The sequence below is a fragment of the Hevea brasiliensis genome, chromosome 14 (genome assembly GCF_030052815.1).
Source record: "Hevea brasiliensis isolate MT/VB/25A 57/8 chromosome 14, ASM3005281v1, whole genome shotgun sequence".
In the NCBI taxonomy this organism is placed as follows: Eukaryota; Viridiplantae; Streptophyta; class Magnoliopsida; order Malpighiales; family Euphorbiaceae; genus Hevea; species Hevea brasiliensis.
Window position 1 is genome coordinate 22,988,822 of NC_079506.1, and position 21,173 is coordinate 23,009,994.

Here is a 21,173-nt window from a genome sequence, read left to right on the forward strand (position 1 = left end):
GATTCAATTTCTAAATTCATTTTAGTGCACTTTCTCTTGTAATTTCTATACTCATCATATACTCTAGCAAATGCAAGTTCAAGTTCTTCTACATTAGGAGATTCATAAGAATTTACCTCATTGTCACTTTCTTCTTCCTTTTGTGAACCCTTGACTTTCTCTTCAAGTGCCATCATACAAAGAAGAGCAGCCTCTTTGTCACTTGATTCATCATTTGAAGATTCTTCACTGTTGCTCCATACTACTCTCATAGCTTTCTTGCTCCTATCTTCTTTTCCTTTCTTCTTTTTGAGTAATGGACATTTGGGCTTGATATGTCCAGGTTTGTGACACTCATAACATACAATTTCTTCTTTTGAATCCCTGAAGTGTTTATCCTTGGGAGTATATTTTTTTAAGAATTTCTTGTATTTGCTTCCTCCCTTCTTGAAAGCTCTTTTAAATTTTCTTGCAAGCATAGCCATTTCATCATCATCTTCACTTGAAGCACTTGAGTTGTCACTAGAATTAGCTTTGAATGCAACTCCTTTCTTCTTATCTTCATCTATGTTTGACTTGAGAGCAATGCTTTTCTTCTTCTTTTGCTCATTTTCAACTTCATCCTTTTTATATACAATCTCATGTGCAATGAGAGAACCAATGAGTTCATCATAGGTGAATGTATTAAAATCTTTGGTATCTTGGATAACTGTTGTCTTTGCTTCCCAAGACTTTGGAAGTGATCTAAGAATTTTCTTCACAAGTTCAGCTTCCTCAAATCTTTTACCAAGTGCTTTGAGAAGATTTTCAAGATCAGTAAATCTTGTACTCATATCCGCAATTGACTCCCCTAGTCTCATTTCAAACAGCTCATAATCTCGAATAAGAAGGTTTGCTTTGGACTCTTTAACAACATCAGTTCCTTCATAAGTCACTTCAAGCTTATCCCAAATTTCCTTAGCAGATTGATATCCTGAAACACGATTGTATTCATTAAGGTCAAGTGAGCAATGCAAAATATTAATAGCTTTAGCATTTATAGAAATTTTCTTCCAATCATTGTCATCATATTCATCTTCAAGTTTTGGAACTTTTGTAGTTCCTGGACCATTCTTTTGAGGAACATGTGGACCATTTTTAATAATTCTCCATGCATCAATATCTACAAATTATATGAAATTTCTCATTCTTACTTTCCAAAATGAATAATTAGTGCCATTGAAGAGTGGTGGTCTAGTGATTGAGTAGCCTTTAGCTAATGGTGCGGGTATACCAGCAGTATTACTAGATGAACTAGCCATTATGGATCACTCTAAGGTTGTAATACTCTAAGCAAGAGAGTCAGGCTCTGATACCAATTTGTTGTCCCAAAAATAGTCCAAGAGGGGGGTGAATTGGACTTTAACAATTTTTCGGCTCTTGCTTGTAGCCTAATGAAAAATTGTGGCTTTGTTCAACTAGGTGCTACTCTATATATAATGAAAATAATATGTGCTTCAACAAGGTGTTCCTAAGTTGCAATTCAACCCTCAATCAATGTATATGGCAATATCTAACAAGGCATGCATTAATTTCTCAAGTCACTCAATATGTCCTCAAGTTTTTCAATTCAATCTATTCAATCAACATTCAATATCATGTATAACAAATAAAATTTAAATTGCACAAAATTAAGGAGGTCAAGGTTAGAGAGATCAAACACAACGATTTTTATAGTGGTTCGGCTTAACTAGCCTACATCCACTCTCTCAAAGAACCCTCTTTGAGTCTTCTCTCCGCTATTTGCTCTTTTGAAGGCAAGAGACCAAAAGCCCTTTACAACTTTTCAACACCAAGCTTTTACCAAGGTAGCTTGAAACCTCCACAAGTGCTATCACAAGCACTTTCTCTCTCAAGCTTCAATAGGTGCTTGTACAACCTCTCTTAAATGCAATTCAATGTTTCAACACTCACTCTTACTCAATACAAATCAAACTATAAAGAAGAGATGAGTTGATTTGCCAATGGTAGCTCAAAATCTTTAAAGCTCTTGAATGAAAGCAATAAATGAAAAATCAATGTTGGAGTTCAAATGTAAGCTTTCATCAAAAGTAAATGAAGTAAAGAAGGTGTATTTATAGTCCCAAATCATTTTAGACCGTTTGAAACACTTTTGAAACGTTATACACACTGCCCAAGACAAAATGGCCGTTATTTTGTCCTTTTGTGCGAAGTTGAGCAGCTCTGAACAGTTAGCAAACTAATGAAATAATGGTAGCAGTCAGTAAACTAGTTAGTAAACTAATTTTTTAGCAAACACATTAGCAAACTGAAAATTTTAGCAAACCAGTTAGCAAACTAAGTCAACAGCTACATGTCTCAACTTGCTATGTAAAATGATTTAGACCTTAAAAAAAATGTTTCAATAGTAGTGTCTAAGGTCATGATGAGAAAAAGTAATCAGAAAATAAAATTTCAATTTTGAGCTCCATATGACTAAATTCTCATTCATTCTTTTCACAAAAGACCTAAGACTCTAACACTATGCCTTTCATATATTTTCTTTGAGTCTTGGCTTCCATAGTCTTTTTCTCATTTTGGATTTGTCTTGAAATGTCTTTGAGTATCTTTTCTCCTTAGATACAACTTGAAAGGTTCTTTATGCATAAGACAAAGAATCTACACATCACTTTGAAGTTGGGTTAGATAGATTCTCTTTGAGTTTTGTTATCATCAAAATCAATGCTCATTTTGAGCTATACGGGGTCAACAAAAGATATGATATTTTTTAACTTTTTAAATTAAAAAATTGTGTTCTTGACAAAAAAAAAAGTCTACAAGTAAAAACAGACCCTAGTACTTTCTTTTCTTACGTACAATTTGGTACTAGGGGAGAGCAGTTTTCGGTTTAAACCGAAAAACCGAACCGAACCGATTGAATTCGGTTCAATCGGTTTGGTTTTAAAATTCAATCAGTTCGGTTTGGTTTATAATTTTGATAATTTTGGTTAATTGGTTCGGTTTAGTTATTTTCATAAAAAAATCAAAAAAACCGAACCGAACCGAAATTATTAATATATATAGGAAATAAAAAAATCTAATCGAATTGAATCGAACCGAATCAAACCGAACCGAAATCAAAAAAACCGAATTGAACCTTAAGATTTTTGAGTTTTGATTTCTAATTTTTTTGTTTTTATGTTTTTATTATTTAGATTTAATGTTAAAAATATGAAATTTTATAAATTTCGGTTTGATTGGTTTAAAACCGAACCGAACCGATATTTATCGGTTCGATTTTCTCTTATCAATCGGTTTGATTCGATTTTTAAAATTTTTGATTTTCGATTTTCAGTTTTATAGGTTTGGTTCGGTTCGGTTCGGAACCGAACCGACCATTTGCACACCCCTAATCCAAGTGTTAAGTTGGAAAGACCTAACTTTAGCCCCTTCGCCAGGGTTATTAAACCCGGCCACGTTTACCTAGCCAAGAAACTGAGTGAATGACTTCGGGATTTAATCAATGAGTAAATAATTTAATTAATAAAATATTAAAAATTAATTAAATTTTAATTATTTAAAATGAAATTTTAATATATATTTAATAAATTTTAATAGTATTTTTAAATTTTATATAAAAATATTTAAGTACTATAATATATAAAAGTTTTTATAAATATATAATTCCCTTTTTAATATTTATAAAATATTAAGTATATATTAAAAAATAAATATATTGAAATAAAAAATATATAGCTATCAAATTAATTAAATTTATTTTGATTTTAAAATTTTTTTATGGTATTTTGAGTTTAATTCTTTATAATAAAAATTAAAAAAAAAAGAGATTCTATTAAATAATTGAACTAACTGAATTAGTCAAATTATATTAATTTATTAGTTTAATCACCGAGTCGATTGAATCACGTTAAATCACTTTTTTATCTAATTTAATTATAAATTCGAATCAATTTGAGATTTGATTAATTTAATCTGAATTTAATAACTATACCCTTTACTATCTATTATCTTATCAAATCGAGTCTTTTTTAAAACTTTCAAACCTATGATTAGAAAGAAGCATTTTAAAGTAATAGAAGATTTTTGAAAATTTATTATAAACCTCAAATTTGTATTTGGAGAAGAATATGAGTTTTTTAAAATAAGGTTTTTAAAAATTTATATTTCTAAAAAAATTTTACTTTATCCTGCTTCCTTCAAAACAGAGTGTCGGTGACTATCAAGTCTGTGTAGAGATCATCCAAAACTTCATAAGCTGGACGATCATCAAATGGCAATGTTATGAATGGTGACATGGCAGAAAAGATTGATGTGGCACTGATGTGACTTTAACACTAAGGGGTACCCACGGTTCAGCCACAGGTAATCACTAATTTATATTTGGTGAAATCATAAATTTGAACCAAACTGCTAGGGGATAGTTTTAAAGAAGATTTTTGAATCGCTGATTTCGATTTGAGTTTCAATTTAAAATGATTTAAAAGGCGGTTTGAAAAAAGATAATTTGAAGAACAGTTTAAGAGCGATTTAGGAGCGATTTAAGGATAGTTTAAATAAAAAAATTAAAAAAAAAATTATTGATTTCAAATTTAAGTTATATTTGTAAAAATATTTTAATTTTTCTTAGAAATATTTTAATCAAAAAAAAATAAGAAAAAAAATAATTTATCTTTAAAAAAAAATTTAATAAGTAAAAAATTGAACTTGATTAAAAAATTAGAGATAAAATTAATTTTTTTAAAGAAATTAATAAAAAGTGTATGAACTTAATTTTGTCTATATATCCATTTAGGATTTAGAAAAATCAAAATTTATAATTCTATTACTTGCCTTTTTTTTAAATTATATAATAATTGATAATTAAAAAAATATAAAAGAAAAAAAAAATTAAAATAGAGTGTATTAGAAATTTTATTGAGGATTTAAAATAATAACAAAGTAATTTAGATAATATTAAAAATTTCAGTAAGTATATAAAATAATAAAATAAAAAAATTGAGAGAGTACTAGAAATTGAAAAGAGTGTAGAAAATAATTATTTAGAGAATTTGAGAGAAATTGAAAAAGTATTAAAAATTGAAAAAAGTGTAGAGAATAATTGTGTAGCAAATTAATGATATATATATAAATGAATTAAGAGTGGGGTAATATATATTATTAAATTTTTTTTTATTTAAATCGTCAGTTTAATCCAATTTGAAATCATTGATTTAATTCAGTTCGGAACTGTCGGTTCACGATTTCTGAAAAATTTGAACCTAAACTAAACAACAAAAAGATAATTTCAGTCTGATTCAAAACTAATTCTGATTTTAATTAATTTTTGTCAGATTTTAATTAAATCAGTTCCAATTCAACTTCAATTTTAAATCGGATCGTGATCCACCCCTGCTACCATCATATCAACATTTTAATATTTATTTTATTTTAATACCTAAATATTATAAATGCTAAAATGTTGCTGACACGTAAGCTTTTTCCTTACCATATTAGTACTTGGCAATATTTGTTAGGAAATTTTAATTCAATCCACCTCTAAAAATCGCTCATAGTAATAGGTAGAAAAAGTAAGGGCTTTGAAAGTTTTAAAGCCTTAAAACACTTATACTTCTATAAAAACTTTTATATTAAAAATTTATATCTTATTTTAAAAGTTTTCTCTTCGGCATTAAATTATTAATTTTAAAAAATAGGAAAAATATGAAATTCTTTTTAATAAAAAGCTTAAATTATATAATAATTAAGTATACTTTTCTAATAAAAAGAAATGCATTATTTTCAACAATGCAGTTAAAAAAAATTTCTTGTGTGTCGGATAACTTATCCCATTATTTTTTTTTTGAAGAAAGTATTTTTCCTTTTTTATTATTAAGAAAAATATTCTCTCTTTTTAAAATAAATAAATAATGAACTCTTGTTAATTTTTCTCTAGGCATCGATGTATCAGTGAATAATAACAAATATTATTAAGTGTATTTAATGTATATATATTTTTATTTTTAATATATTAATATTAATTTTTTATAATTAAAAAAATTATTTTATTATGAACATTAATTTTTTATTACTTTCAGTAACAACAACTCCACATCCACCCTACCCCGGGCGTAGACTCCGGCCTTCGCTATGAGGTCTCACCTTCCGCCTCTATCCAAACCCACCTATCCACAACCCGATGACGACTCCGACCCATTAACCCGACCGGCCGCCGCCTCCGTCCTCCCGACTGTCCGCAAGAAAGGAACCGGGGTTCGGCCCTGGCTCCTCCTTGACAATACCGGCCAGGCCCAGGTTGTGGAGGCGGGTAAGCATGCCATCATGCGCCGCACCGGCTTACCTGCTCGTGACCTGCGGATTCTGGACCCACAACTTTCGTACCCATCTACAATTTTGGGTCGAGAGAGAGCGATTGTCATCAACTTGGAGCATATCAAGGCAATAATTACGGCCCAGGAAGTTCTTTTGCTGAATTCCAAGGACCCCTCTGTTACACCTTTCGTTGAGGAATTGAAGACGAGGTTGTTGGGTCATTATAACGCCACTAAAGCCCAGGTTTGATCCTCATTTTTAATGTCAATTAAAAAATTCTGGGTTCTTTTCTTTGTTTATTTTGTGAAGTGCTTAAATTTGATGCCTATATGTGGATTGCTGCTTATTTTATTTCGATTGTTTGTTGTACAATTCAAGATTCTTTAAATTTTCTTAAGGATGTGTGTTGCTTTACTGAGAATTCCTTATATGCGGGGATTTTCTGTGATTAACGTGTTGTTTGCAAGTTCTATTGGATTCTCTGGTACCCAATTCAGGGTTTTGGATTCCTTTTGTGCTTTGGAAGAACGCTGTAGAAGTAACTCACAGTTATTTTGTCTCTCTTTGTGTGCCTGTTTAAGTTTGTGGCATATCGATGGGTTTTAGGTGTTGAAAAAGTTCTTTTATTTGCTGAGGATGTGAAGAATTTAGGATAGGAAACTCGGAGATTTTTTGGGGAAATATGTCATAGCTTTAAGTTGACAAAGTAGTTAATAATTGAATTGGAAATGGGTTATTTAAGCCGGCTGGTCAATGAAAATGAAATAAAAAAATGCACTGGACTGTTTATATTGGTTAATATTGAACTAAAAAACTTGGAACGAATGAAATCTCCCCAAGTAAAAACAGAACTTGATGAACTCTTTGTAACAATTATATTAAGGTTCACATATTTGAGCTGCTTTTCTTGTTGCTAGTCAGCACGATCGTCATTGCTTTATATATATAAAATTAAACTGTCTCAATCTTCAAGCTTGCATATTTGTGCAATTCTTTTTTCTAATAATTACTCATGCAAAGCTTGAAGAAGTTCTTTTCTTTTCTTTTTCTTTTTTTTTTTTAATTTTTTTTAACCATATAAACTTATGTGTCTATTGACATTTACATTAGGTGCCTTTTGAATCATGTGCATGCTTCTTTGTTGTTTTTGCCTTTGCCTTTTCTATACAGGAGTGCTATGGTGATGATTCAAACTGGAAAAATTTGTATGATCCTGAAGAGCCACAATCAAGGGAAAATCATAAAAATTTTCCAGGGGGCTTTCAGGATCAAGATGAGAGGGATAAGGTAGATGGGAAACCAGGGCTTGAAAATCGAAATGGACCAAATGTTCTTCCATTTGAATTTGTTGCATTGGAGGCATGTCTTGAGGCTGCTTGCAGTTGCTTAGAAAATGAAGTGAGCGTTACTACGTTCTAGTTTGGTAGCTTTTTGGTTTATTTATAACTTCTTTCAGATTGGTTTTTTGCTTTCATTGTTCATTTTGTTTTCCATATCTAACTAGGCAAAAACACTGGAGCAAGAGGCTCATCCAGCGTTGGATAAGCTGACTTCAAAAATCAGTACTCTCAATTTAGAGCGTGTCCGCCAGCTTAAAAGTCGTTTGGTTGCAATAACTGGCCGTGTTCAAAAGGTTTGCTAGTCTTTTCCTTTTTTTTCCATTGCTTTGTCATAGTGTCTTGCGATATTCTGTAATGAATAATAACCTTGTTATTGCAAGTTTCCAATACCTCATGCTAAATGATTACACATACATGTTCATCTCTAGGTTAGGGATGAATTGGAACACTTGTTGGATGATGATGAAGATATGGCTGAGATGTATCTAACAGAGAAGTTGGTTCAACACCTAGAAAATTCTTCCACTACCTCTTTAAATGAGAGAGATGACATGGATGATGAATATCTTCCAGTAGACTTGGATGACAGGTACCTAATAATTTCATCATCACTTTGATTACGCAATCACTTTTTCTCCATTTATTTTTTTATGCTGTCTGTTCACTGGGAATTCTCATTTTGTTGCATCAGAATTCCTGCTGAAGTCTCATTGGAGGCTCATGGGCCTTCTACCAGTGGTGAAGGTGATATTCACAATGCTGACAATCCACAGGATCATCTGTTTAGTGCTCCTCATGTGCTTAGCAGGGGCAGCCATGGGACCCATACCAGTACCACTCGAAGTGCTATAAGCAAGCACCTTGATGTAGAGGAGCTGGAAATGCTGTTGGAGGCATACTTTGTACAAATTGATGGTACACTGAACAAACTATCAACGGTAAGCAGCTTAATCATTGCACTTGGTTCTTCTGATAGTTATCTAAATTTTGATTATTACTAGCTTGTTATGCATATATGCACATCCTTGTTATTATGTGCCCTTCTAAGAAACCAGAAAATAAGTTATGCACTTAAATGATGTGGATTTAACAATTTCCCTTTGTGTAAAATCCTAATTGTTACTGCCGGAATTTTGGAGCAAAAATGCCTGGAATTAGATTTACGGAGACGTTAGGCTCAACAATGTAACTAAACTGAACCTTGTCCATATTATTTGGCTTTTCATGCATTCAAGCGCATGGCTGCCTGTGATTTTGAACAAAATATTGAACAGTGTCTATATTCATTTCTAATCCTGTAGTCAATTCTCCGTTTATAGATGCAAGTCAACTGATTAATCACTGTTTTATGTTTTCCTGGTTGCATCTTGGAAGCTGAGGGAGTACGTTGATGATACAGAGGACTACATCAATATAATGCTGGACGACAAACAGAATCATCTCCTCCAAATGGGGGTCATGTTAACAACAGCAACCCTAGTAATCAGCTGTTTTGTTGTTGTTGCTGGTGTTTTTGGCATGAATATCAACATTGAGTTGTTCAATGAAGAGACGGAGGTTGGGATGCAAAAGTTTTTATGGACTGTTGGGGGCAGCTGTACTGGGAGCTTATTCCTATATGTAATTGCTATTGCCTGGTGCAAGCACAAGCGATTGCTGGAATAACTGAGGGGCTTGCTTTCTATGAGGAGGCAATAAATTTTAGTGGCTGCTGCATGATATATTGAAATTGTGAATAAATTCTGACGCAACTTCCTATGCATATGATATTCATGGTGTTTGGAAGGGCACGTTTCAGTGGTAAAAGCTTGAGATTTACTATAAGAGATCTCAAGTTTGAACAACTCCTTCCCCCTCTGCTCTCCCCACCACCCCCCCACCCACCCCAAACTTAAAAACCTATTATTCATGTTGGATTTCGATATTACTACAGAGGCTTTGATTGTAATAACTTTACCATACAGCAATAAAACAAAAATGTTGAGTGAATGGGTTCTGCCTAGTTACTTTTAATTATTGTTCTCAGGTTGACAAGTTCAGAGATTATGTATGTTCAACTGTATTTTTTTTTTTCACAGGTAATATGTTGCTTTCATCAGGTCGTCTTTCTTTTTTTTTTTTTTTAAGTGCAGCTATTTTCTCTCTACTTTCACCGAGTTCATGTTTCTTATATTGTAAGTAAAATGTAATATATTATAGGGAAATGTACACTTTAGTATCCTATGGTATGCATGTTCTATTAATAGGGGTTTAAGGTTTTTTTATTTTTTTCACTTAAGGGTCTGTATTATTATATTATGATAAAATTGTTAAACGTCTTCAATGAGTGTTGACATGGCGAGTTTCTCTTTACTTTTGAGATAGTGTGATAAGTGGGTCTTTTATATTTAATTGTATGTAATCATCCATCTAATGTCAAGTCAGGAAAAAAATGAAAGAAAATAAAATACGTTAATATTTACTCTCTATCACGAAGAAATAAGAAGGCAGATTGGTACATATCACTAGATATGTAGGGTTTACTAGTTATGCCAACTTAAGAGGGTGGGGAGATTTACAATTGCATTGACATTGATATCTTTTAGTAATTTTATTCTTTGAGTGCTAATAACATAATAACACACTCTTATGTTAAAAAATAAATTCAGGCTTCAATTAATAGAACACGCAAATTATAAGTTATTAAAGTGTATTTTTTCATATATTATAATATAATGTTTTATTGAAATTTTTATTTGATTATATTATATGAAGTTTAATTATATCTTATCAAAGGTATATTATAAAAAAATAATATGTTTATTGTTTTTTTTTATATATAATTTATCACTAAACTAAAAGCTCAGTCGTTAAATATTTTTTTATTATTGAATCGAATCGTTTCATGGATTAGTTTGTTTACAACAAGCTCCATGCATGGTCGGAACGGAGCCTCATCAGGGGAAATGCTTGTTTGTGCATAAAAACAAACATGCGTAGTAAACACCATCACCAGTGAATCAAATGCACCAGACCCACCACAGCACGCACATGTACCCACCTCATCAAGAGGCTCCGACCAGGGGAGAAACCATCTAAGGCAATACGAAACCCTCTTCTTATTTTGGGCAGAAGCCACAAATGCAGCAACTACAGTCTCTCTAGCTACTTTGATCGATCAGTCACATAAACGGTCAATAACCCAAACCATGAGAGACTCTGACCCTGCCACGGCCTTAAACACAGCTCCAGTGCTGCGCAAGAAGGGCACAGGCGTCCGGACCTGGCTCATGCTGGACTCGACGGGCCAGAACCAGGTGTTGGAGGCCGGCAAGTACTCGATCATGCGGCGAACGGGGCTGCCAGCAAGAGACCTGCGCGTTCTTGATCCTTTTCTGTCATACCCATCAACGGTTTTGGGTAGGGAGAGAGCGATCGTTATCAATTTAGAGCATATAAAGGCAATAATCATGGCAAAGGAGGTACTGGTATTGAACTCTGAAGATCCTTTCGTTAAGCCATTTGTTCAGGAGCTGGAGAGAAGAATCCTCTGCTATCTCCAAGCTACTAAAACCCAGGTGGGTAGTTGTAAATTTTATTAAACACTGGGTGTAAATTAATATCTATGTAAAATCTTTATTTTTTAATGAGTCAAACTTATTTTACATAATTAGAATGAACTCAAAAAATAATTGCTCCATTTGCTTGTATATTTGTGAAATCTTTTTCATAGGATGATGGTGAGGAAGATTCAAAACAATCCGAGCTTGTAAGGCCTGAAAAACTTTTGGAAGATTTTTTTGAAGACAAGGGAAGTATGGCAGAGAGGAAACAAGGTTTCAAGAACCAAGATGGCTCCAAGGTCCTTCCCTTCGAGTTTGTCGCTTTGGAGGCATGCCTTGAGGCAGCTTGCAGCATCTTGGAAAATGAAGTAATTCATTCTTATTTTATCGTTTTAACTTAGTGCAATTTTTTTTCGGTTTAGTTCTAGCAAGAAATTCATGGTGAATCCATTGGAGGATGCATAATTTTTTTTTTCTAATATATATATATATATATATATATATATATATATATATATATATATATATATAATGAAGCTTCATAAATTTAATCATTGATTTTTTTTTTTTAGGAATAGATGTATTTTTGCAAATGGATTTCATTTGACCCCCAAAAAATTTTCTTGCATGTTGACTTGAGATTTTTTTTTTTCGCTGAGTCTGTCACGGGTGAATCTCATGTAAAATTTTATTTGAAGTTGATTTTTACAAAAGAAATATTTATTCAATTTGGTATTTAGTTTACATAATCCAAACACGAGTTGATCTTTTTAATTCATTTAGCTTGGATTAAAGTTTATACACGAAACTTTATAATATTAAAGGCAATTCAAGTATTATCAAGTTAAAACTCGTTAATTTCATATAAGTGTTAATTGTAAAAGTAATAATAAATTTTGATGTTCTGACCATAATTACAAATTGAAATGAAATTGAGGGTTTTTAGTTGTTTATTTTCTTGAAATTAGTAGTTTGATGTCAGGCAAATACCTTGGAGCTAGAGGCTCATCCTGCCTTGGACAAGCTTACTTCTCACATCAGTACTCTAAACCTGGAAAGAGTCCGCCAAATCAAGAGTCGTATAGTTGCCACAACTGGACGTGTTCAAAGAGTTGAGTATACTCTTAATTATTGCTTGCTTATTAAATTTTAGAATATTAGTTACTACTAATTCAGTGCATTAATATATATTTAATTAGGTAAGGGATGAATTAGAGCACTTACTAGATGATGATGGAGATATGGCTGAGATGTATCTGACCAACAAGTTGTTTCAACGACACCTTGAACCCTCCTCCACTTCCTCTACAAATGAAGGAGATGAATCTGATTATGAAGATGCAGGAGTAGACGACAGGTTCCAAATAAACTTTTATATAACAATTTTAATCAATTTAGTGAGTCAAAATTGAAATATTTTAAAATCAATGTTAGTTTTTTGCCATTCTGAATATTTGTAATTTGTCTGATTGGATTGTATATCAGAATGGTTCCCTCTGAAATCTTATTGGAAGCTCATGGAGACAATGGCAGCCATGGTACTTATGCCAATTCTAACATCAGGGACTTCAATGTAGGAGAGTTGGAAATGCTCTTGGAGGCATACTTTGTGCAAACTGATGGCACACTAAACAAACTATCCACGGTATGTCTTTACCTTCAAAATTACCTTAAGAATTACCTTCAATTCCCGGCATCCCCTTCACCTATTTTTTTTCCTTCTAAATTCTAAATCAGTTTTACTTTTATGGAAATAATCTTTCTGCAAAGCAAGGTCTGTGTATAGACCTGGCTAAGAGCCGGTTCCAGGCCGAAATAGCCGGTTTTGCCAGCCTCACTCTTTGAATTCCTGTTTAAAATGGTTTTGGATCGATAAAATTTTGGTCCAGTTCTAGTTTGGTCCTGTGTTATTACTAAATTATAATAAATTTTTACACATCATTTATTTAGTTTCTAATGTAAAAAAAATAAATCAAAGGCATTCGAATATAAAATTCAATATAATTTTTTTTAATTAAAATAAAACCTTCTTGAATCAGTCGGTTATGGTTGGAAACTGTCAGTTTGACCTGACAATATCAGGCCGATTTTGATTCAGGTTCGAGGAAGAGGGACCAGAACCGACCCCCTATATCTCAATTCATGAACCGGAAATGTTCACTTGGATTGGTCCCAGGTTTGACCTGGCCGGTCCAGGTTCCGGTCCAGATTATGATTCGAAGTGGCTTGTTGCCAAGTTAGCTGCACACATCAACCCTCCCTAGAGTCCATAAATGTGGGGTGCTTTATGCACCGGATCACCCTTTTTAAATTATTTTTACTTTTGGATTCTCTAATTTTATTATGCGTATTAATGGTATATCGTTGATGTTGGAAGCTGAGGGAATATGTGGATGACACAGAGGACTACATAAATATAATGCTGGATGAGAAACAGAACCAGCTGCTGCAAATGGGGGTGATGTTGACAACAGCAACTCTAGTTTTGACAGCGTTTGTTGTTTTGGCTGGTGTTCTTGGTATGAATATAAGAATTCATTTGTTCAAAATAAGTGTGCAAGAAGGAATGCCAAAATGGCTTTGGACTACTGGCAGCTCCAGTGCAGGGGTCATTGCACTGTATGTGATGGCTATTGGCTGGTACAAGTACAAGGGATACATATAGCATCTAAGTGTCTATTATACATGTGCATAGATGTTGGAGCTTGCTTCTTCTGAGCACTAGTTAACAACATTCTATACGTCATATACACATTGTAGAAATCTTCTAATAGGGTAATTACTATTAAACCTCCATTGTACTTCTGTTGTATGTTCTTCAACCATATTCTCCGTGATGCTTATCAATCTTGGTTGGCCATAGAAAAATTGTTCATTGACCATGTCAATGCTAAATACATGCAGCTTTAACTAATTAAGTTTTAGGCCAATCAAGGGTAGCTCGATTGGTCCTTTTTCACGTTTAAAGTGTAAGAAGTAAAAAAAAATAAGGAGATCTCGAGTTCAAGTTTCTCCATTTATCTATTTTAAGATTATTCTATAGTGAAGAAAAGAAGATAACTATATTTTGTTAAATAGACGATCGATTGTTAACCAGACATTGTGCTTCCATTGAATTAAAAAACCAATTAAGTTTTAGTCAAGTCTTAAAAAGGAACCAAAGCCATCTCTGATTATCTTCAATATAAATCAAGGACATCTCTTAATCACTTCACTCAATTTGGCCATTATACTCGAGACAGATCTTATTCTTCTAATTCTTGCTAGTCTTCTTAATGCATATTCTGATGTTGTTGATTTAAATGGCATGCAAAAAGGACAATAAATATATAATTTTCAAGCCTATAGAAGTTTATTTATGATTAATTTATACATATTATAAAATAATCAAAATGCATTACTATATCTGAAATCTAAAATATAATTCCAATTAAAAAAAAAAAAACAACAACAACAAATGTAATGGAGATATAATTCTGAAAGGACTTGACTTGGTTAACAAAAATTTAAATACATAAATGTAAAAATGAGGGTAATTCAGTAAATTTTAAATACTTTTTAGATATGTAATGCCTATTTAACTCTTTATTAAATTTTTATATTTGAATTTCAAAATTTATAACTTCTCTCTCTTTTATTATTCGCTATCTAATGAAATACACCTAAATCTCTAACCTATTACATTTCACCAATTATTCAACCAATCAGAAATTATCCCATCATCTATTTAACCTATCATTCCTTTAATCTATTAGAGCTCATCGTTACTCTAACCAATAATGACCCATCTTAATCTCTAACTCCATAACCTTTCTCAAGTAAAAGACTCATAACTCACCTCAAACATTTTTTTTATGTATCAATTTCCCTTTTTTTTTTGAATTAAATTTATATTTTCAATCTCATACTTCCTTTAACATCTACAACAAGGGGAGAGTATTCGATTTTCACAAGAGAGAATAAAAAAAAAAAGAAAATGTTAAGTTGCACCAAAATTGAACTGACTAAACTGAAGAATTCAAAAATAAAAATTGAACCGAACCAAATTTCAATAAAAATTCAACCAAAATTCTAAATTAAATTGGTTCGGTCAATTATTTTGGTCTAAACATAATAATGCTCACCCTTATCTAATTGATTAATTAATTATATTATAATTTATTATAGTTACTTAATTTATTATCTAATTAACCATGAGATACTTAATTAATTAATAAAATACTTGATAGTACTTGATTATGATGTAATTGATTATGATTACTTAATTTATGTTATAATTGATCATGATTACTTAATTTATGATCTAATTGGCTAATTGATAAAATGCTCGATATCACTTGATTATGATGTAATTGACCATAATTACTTGATTTATGATCTAATTAATTGTAATATACTTGATTAATTAATAAAATACCCGATAGTACTTGATTGTAATTTAATTGATCATACTTACTTGATTTAAGATCTAATTGATTAATAGTTACTTGATTAATTGATTTAATTGATTATGATGTAATTTATCATAGTTACTTGATTTATGATCTTATTGACTAATATTACTTGATTAATTGATCTAATTGTTAATGGTTACTTGGTTAATTGATCTAATTAATTATGATCTAATTTATCATAGTTACATTGATTAATAGTTACTTGATTAATTGATCTAATTGACTATGATGTAATTGATTATAATTACATGATTTATGATCTAATTGACTAATAGTACTTAACCAATTGATCTAATTGTTAACAATTACTTAAATAATTGATCTAATTGTTTATTAACTAATGAACATAGTTATATGATTTATGATATAATTGATTAGGCGATTTGATTTTCGCAAGAGGGAAGAAAAAAAAAAGAAAAATATTATGTTGCCTCTAAAAAATTCAAAGTAAAAATTGAATCAAACTGAATTTCCATAGAAACTAAACCGAATTTCTGAATTAATTTGGTTTGGCCAATTATTTTGGCATAAAATGAATAATGCTCACCCCTATGTAATTGCTTAATTGATTATGATGTAATTGATCATAATTACTTAATTTATGATCTAATTGATTATAATCTACTTAATTAATTGATAAAATAACCTGATTGTACTTGATTATGATGTATTTAATTACGATTACTTGATTTATGATCTAATTAATTATGATCTACACTTAATTGTTAAAATGCTATAGTACTTGATTATGGTATATTTGATAATAATTACTTGAGTTATGATTAAATTGATTATGATCTACTTGATTAATTGATAAAATATTTGGTATTAGTTAATTATGATATAATTAATTATAGTTACTTGATTTATAATCTAATTGATTATTATTTATTTTATTAATTAATAAAATAACTAATAGTACTTGATTATGATGTAATTAATTATAGTTACTTGATTAATTATCTAATTGATTATGATCTATTTAATTAATTGATAAAATACACTATTGTACTTACTTATAATGTTATTGGTAATAATTACATGATTTATATATGTTCTAATTGATTATGATCTATTTGATTAATTGATAAATACTCGGTAGTACTTGATTACAATGTAATTGATTATGATTACTTGATTTTTGATCTAATTTATTATGATTTACTTGATTAATTGATAAAATGCTTGATAGTACTTGCTTATGTTCTAATTGATTATAATTATTTGATTTAAAATCTAACTGATTAATGTTACTTGATTAATTGATCTAATTGATCATAATGTAATTGATCTTAGTTACTTGATTAATTAATGTAATTATTAATAGTTATTTAATTAATTAATCTAATTGTTATAATTTAATTGATCATAGCTCTTTAACTTATGATCTAATTAGTTCATTGGTTACTCGACTAGTTTGGATGAGTCAACTAGGGTTTGTTGCATAAAAGGTTTGAAGTTTGAACCGAACTGGTCAAATTGAACCAATCATTATTTTGGTTATCGATTAAACCGGTTCGATTAGTCCAATTTAGTTCGATCCGATTCTAATAACACTATATGAAATTAATTGTGATTAATTGAATTTTTGGTGTGATTAGATATGATTGGTTGAATTTTTTATGGGCTATGATTAGTAGAGATATTAGTGTGATATATTGATTGGTTGAAAATCGGTGATATATGATTGGTTAAGAGATTTGTAAGAACTGATTGATTAAAAATTTAGTAATATGTGATTAGTTAAAAAATTTGTTGTGGCTGATTGGTCAAAAAAAAAAGAAGGATAATGATTGGTTGGATTTTGGAGGAAAGCTTAAATGGGTTGAGAGTAAAAAAGATATTTCACCTCACTTGTACACTTTATATATATATATATATTTTGTATACAATCATTTTCCATTCTGAAATTTAAATTACTGGGTTGAACTTAAAGCCTTAAATCCTCACAATCCTAGAGACAGATTTCAATACCATCGAATTAAAACTCTGAATGAGCACTAACTTAGGCCATACCACACCCTCGAGATCTTCTTACATTTTTTTTAAGATACAATGGAGGGTGAAAACCCAAAAATGAGCTTTGAATGGGCACTAGCCTAGGCCAGACCACACCCTGAACATCAAACTTGAGAAGTTGGACGCCAGAAGCCTTTGAATACTCTCTTCATTGTGTACTGCTAGATTAACAAGTCTATCAGCTGCCCTATTTACTTCTCTAAAACAATAATTAATTAATCTCCACCTCCCAGCAAAGAAGCTGCAGTAGCTCTTGACACGGTGAAATCAATCCAGCAAGTCTCAGATTTCATAGTAGCCTTACCAGTAACCAAGTGTATTACCATTCGCATATTAGATAAAGGATATTAAAAATTAATTTAAAAATAAATTTGACATATATTATTTCTAAGGACTTTAAAAATTGATATCAGATCGATTCCACACTTTCTGACGAAAATTAATAAAGAAAATTGGGATGAATAATTAATAGTAGTGTTGATGTTTGCCTATTCATAACACACACGCATGCAGGTAGCTCTAGCTCTATGCATGGCAGAGAAGATAAGAGAGAAGGAGAGTAATGTCATGAGAAATGGGAACATTTGCTGCTATAAAACGACATTGCAGACAAGAATGGAACTTTGTTAATGTGTAGCGACACAAAGCCACTCCGTTCCCTGCTGTCCGTTACAGGAGGATTCAGGTTCCCTTATTTTGGTGGTGGTTGGATGGGCATTCCATGTTTTCGCCATGCTTAATTAATTACTTTCTTCCTTCTCCAATTTTCATTCATTTCACTCATCCGAAACCCTGAATCCCTACCTGTACTCTTTTTTTTTTTTTTTTTTAATAATTATTAATTATTTTTTATTCTCATTAATTTCCTTTCTTCTTTGGTTTTGTAATTTTCTTGAGTACATGGAAGGCTGACGAAATAATTTATTACATTTAAACTTAAGAAATAAGTGATATATATACATAACATTTAAATTGAAACTCAGGTGTTTTTAACGTGTTTCGCTTATAATTTTAATTTTTTTCAAATTTATTTTTATTATTTAAAATAAAATTTAAAAATATAAGTCATTATTTTTTATTTTAGTTAAAAAAACTTTTTAAGTTTTAAAATATTAATTCACTAATTTTTTTTAATTTAATTAAATAAATAAATATATGTATTTTAAATTTTTACTATAAATAAAAGTCTATTAAAAATATGCTCCCAATTAACATATTTTCAATTAAAAATTAAAATTTTAGAAGGATAGTAGTTCCGTCAACTCTCATTAAATCCGTCGTTGCCAATGCACAAAGTAAATATAACCTCTATATATATAATTTTATTTCATTGCCTGAATTGGTGACTTTTAAATAGGGGTGAACATTATTCAGCTTAAATTGAAAAATTGAATCAAATCGCTTTAATTCGGTAATTCGATTTGATTTTTGATATAATTCGATTAGGTTTGGTTTTATATTTTAAAATTTTTGATTATTTTGGTTCGATTCGATTTTGGAGAAAAATCGATTTGAACCGAACTAAATCGAATACTATTTTTTATTTTTGAATTAATTTATTTTTATGGAGAATTTATGAATTATATATAATTTTATATCTATAAATTGCTTAATTTCATTAATTAATGGTTATTAGGTTCAAACTAAGGTTAAAATAAAATAAAAAAACTTAAAAATCAAGTCTAAATTAAAAATAAGTAAAATTTGGAGCCCATCAGTTTAAACCAAACCGAACCAAAATAGAACAATTCGGTTCGATTCTATTTTTCATTTATTTCGGTTCAATTCAATTCTAAAATATAATAATTCCATTTTGATAATTTAATTTAATTTGATTCGATTCTGTTCTATTTAAACCGAATGCTCGCCTCTACCTTTAAATTACAAGTAGAGTGACTTTAGGTTAGACTTAGATCATACATCATAGTCTAAAGCTCTAGTTACTAATAATTCAGCGAAAACTTGTACTTATAAGAAGAAAATATTGATTCGGTATTACGTTAAGTACAACTATAAACTATACAAAACCGTTTGATCAATATCTTTCACTTACTGAAATTCGTACACATACTGCAAAAATTTAGAACTAGCATGCACGGAATCATTTCTAGGATATGAAAAAGAAGAACATGTGGGTTTAGGTCAGAACTTTGACATCCTAAATTCTCTAGTGATATCTTCTCCCTTATCTTATTAATAATTAACCATTTTGACGGATAATGTCACACTCAGAATGGTAGAAATGAATAAAGAAATATCAAAGGGAAGAACATATAATTGTGTATGTCATCAAGTCCAATGACAGCTGCAAAGCAGACAGGGCTTGGAAAGAGCACAAAAAAAAAAAAAATTGTATATAGAATATAAAAATGTTCTGTACAGATTAATTGATTTAAAATGGGATCCTTCCAAATGAGATAAAGAGCAAAAATAATAAAAGAAATGAGGCATGTTCTTTTAGGTCAGGAAGATCTCAGGCAGGATCTACTGGGCTTCAAAAAAGGGTCATGGAGATGCATATGAAATATTCCAACATTGAGTTTTGTCATTTCCTTTCTTCATCTCTGAATTTATCTGACTACCCATCACCCATTTTACACTTCCCATCATCTTGTCTCATTTTCATGTCCATATTAAGCCAAAACTTTGAGTTTAAGCCTGGTAGCATTATAGGCTTTGTTTGGTTTAAACTTTATCCTTTTTAAAAAGTGAATTTTCTAAAAAATAATTTACCCATAAAAGTAAGTTACTTTCTTTGAATTAAAAGAAGTTAATTTCTTTACTTCCTAGTAAGTGGAGTCAAAATGGTAATCAAATAAGTTGAATTTCTTAACATCCTAGAAAGTTAAAATTCCTAAGTGAACTTACCATAATCAAATAAGGTTTTCAGATTCAAGTATCTATAAGAGTTAATTATTAAAAAAAATAACATTTTTAGATTTTTTATTATATATTTGAAAAAAAAAATCCCACCTAATCACACCTGATTATTTTGGTTGTCTTTGTTTGGATCATGCATGGCCTGGTAGGATAGCCATCAAAGTAAGGTGTGTAGTACTTTTTTGTCCTGTTTTGTAGAAAAGTACAAGAGTCTTATGGATTAAAGAATCAGTGAATTAGCCAAACAGCACTCGCCAAATCATTTACATATGTATAATCTTTGAAATACTTACTAGATGGGACGCATGATTCAGTAGTCAATGATATGGCCATCTTTTTCTCCCCGAAATATTGGGTTTTGGTTCATTTCTTGATCTTATTTCCTTGGCTACAATTTGCTATTTGGCCTCAACTCTTGAATTTTTCATTTGAAGTAGTTGGCAAGTTTGAGACTTTGTGGGAAGATTAGTTATAACTTGATTTTCCATGTATTGAGGGGAGAGCAAGGTGTGGGAGATGAAATGGGTATATTGGAATTGACAATTGTTATTGGCACAATTGATCATGACAAGCATGTACAGGGATTTGTGTTGGAACACAGCTGAGAAGGATATGGCTAAAAGAAAAAATATATATGAAATTATTATTTA

General features: G+C 30.7%; 2 protein-coding genes across 3 annotated transcripts; both read left to right on the forward strand.

The window, feature by feature from the left end:
• Positions 1 to 6,036: 6,036 nt before the first annotated feature.
• On the forward strand, positions 6,037 to 9,617 carry LOC110637276 (magnesium transporter MRS2-3). The gene is made up of 6 exons (XM_021787312.2): positions 6,037 to 6,531; positions 7,459 to 7,686; positions 7,793 to 7,921; positions 8,057 to 8,217; positions 8,320 to 8,566; positions 9,003 to 9,617. The coding sequence occupies exons 1-6, from the start codon at positions 6,106 to 6,108 to the stop codon at positions 9,291 to 9,293; spliced, it is 1,482 nt and encodes a 493-aa protein (XP_021643004.2). The 5' UTR covers positions 6,037 to 6,105; the 3' UTR covers positions 9,294 to 9,617.
• Positions 9,618 to 10,527: 910 nt separating this feature from the next.
• LOC110637270 (magnesium transporter MRS2-3) lies at positions 10,528 to 13,966 on the forward strand. 2 transcript variants are annotated; one of them, XM_021787306.2, is made up of 6 exons: positions 10,528 to 11,185; positions 11,341 to 11,538; positions 12,153 to 12,281; positions 12,370 to 12,527; positions 12,656 to 12,815; positions 13,269 to 13,533. In XM_021787306.2, the coding sequence occupies exons 1-6, from the start codon at positions 10,817 to 10,819 to the stop codon at positions 13,314 to 13,316; spliced, it is 1,062 nt and encodes a 353-aa protein (XP_021642998.2). In that variant the 5' UTR covers positions 10,528 to 10,816; the 3' UTR covers positions 13,317 to 13,533. The 2 variants fall into 2 exon arrangements, with proteins under 2 accessions (XP_021642998.2, XP_021642997.2); XM_021787305.2 differs by lacking the exon at positions 13,269 to 13,533 and adding an exon at positions 13,548 to 13,966 and having other exon boundaries at positions 10,530 to 11,185.
• The last annotated feature ends 7,207 nt before the right edge of the window (positions 13,967 to 21,173 follow it).

What these genes read in the sequence shown, in the direction of transcription:
- LOC110637276 (XM_021787312.2), top strand. Translation starts at nt 6,106, where the DNA reads ATGAGGTCTCACCTTCCGCCTCTATCCAAACCCACCTATCCACAACCC. An exon ending in CCAGTAGACTTGGATGACAG is followed by an intron (nt 8,218 to 8,319) that starts GTACCTAATAAT and finishes TTGTTGCATCAG; the next exon opens with AATTCCTGCTGAAGTCTCAT. An exon ending in CACTGAACAAACTATCAACG is followed by an intron (nt 8,567 to 9,002) that starts GTAAGCAGCTTA and finishes GCATCTTGGAAG; the next exon opens with CTGAGGGAGTACGTTGATGA.
- LOC110637270 (XM_021787305.2), top strand. Translation starts at nt 10,817, where the DNA reads ATGAGAGACTCTGACCCTGCCACGGCCTTAAACACAGCTCCAGTGCTG. An exon ending in TCCAAGCTACTAAAACCCAG is followed by an intron (nt 11,186 to 11,340) that starts GTGGGTAGTTGT and finishes TCTTTTTCATAG; the next exon opens with GATGATGGTGAGGAAGATTC. An exon ending in CAACTGGACGTGTTCAAAGA is followed by an intron (nt 12,282 to 12,369) that starts GTTGAGTATACT and finishes ATATTTAATTAG; the next exon opens with GTAAGGGATGAATTAGAGCA.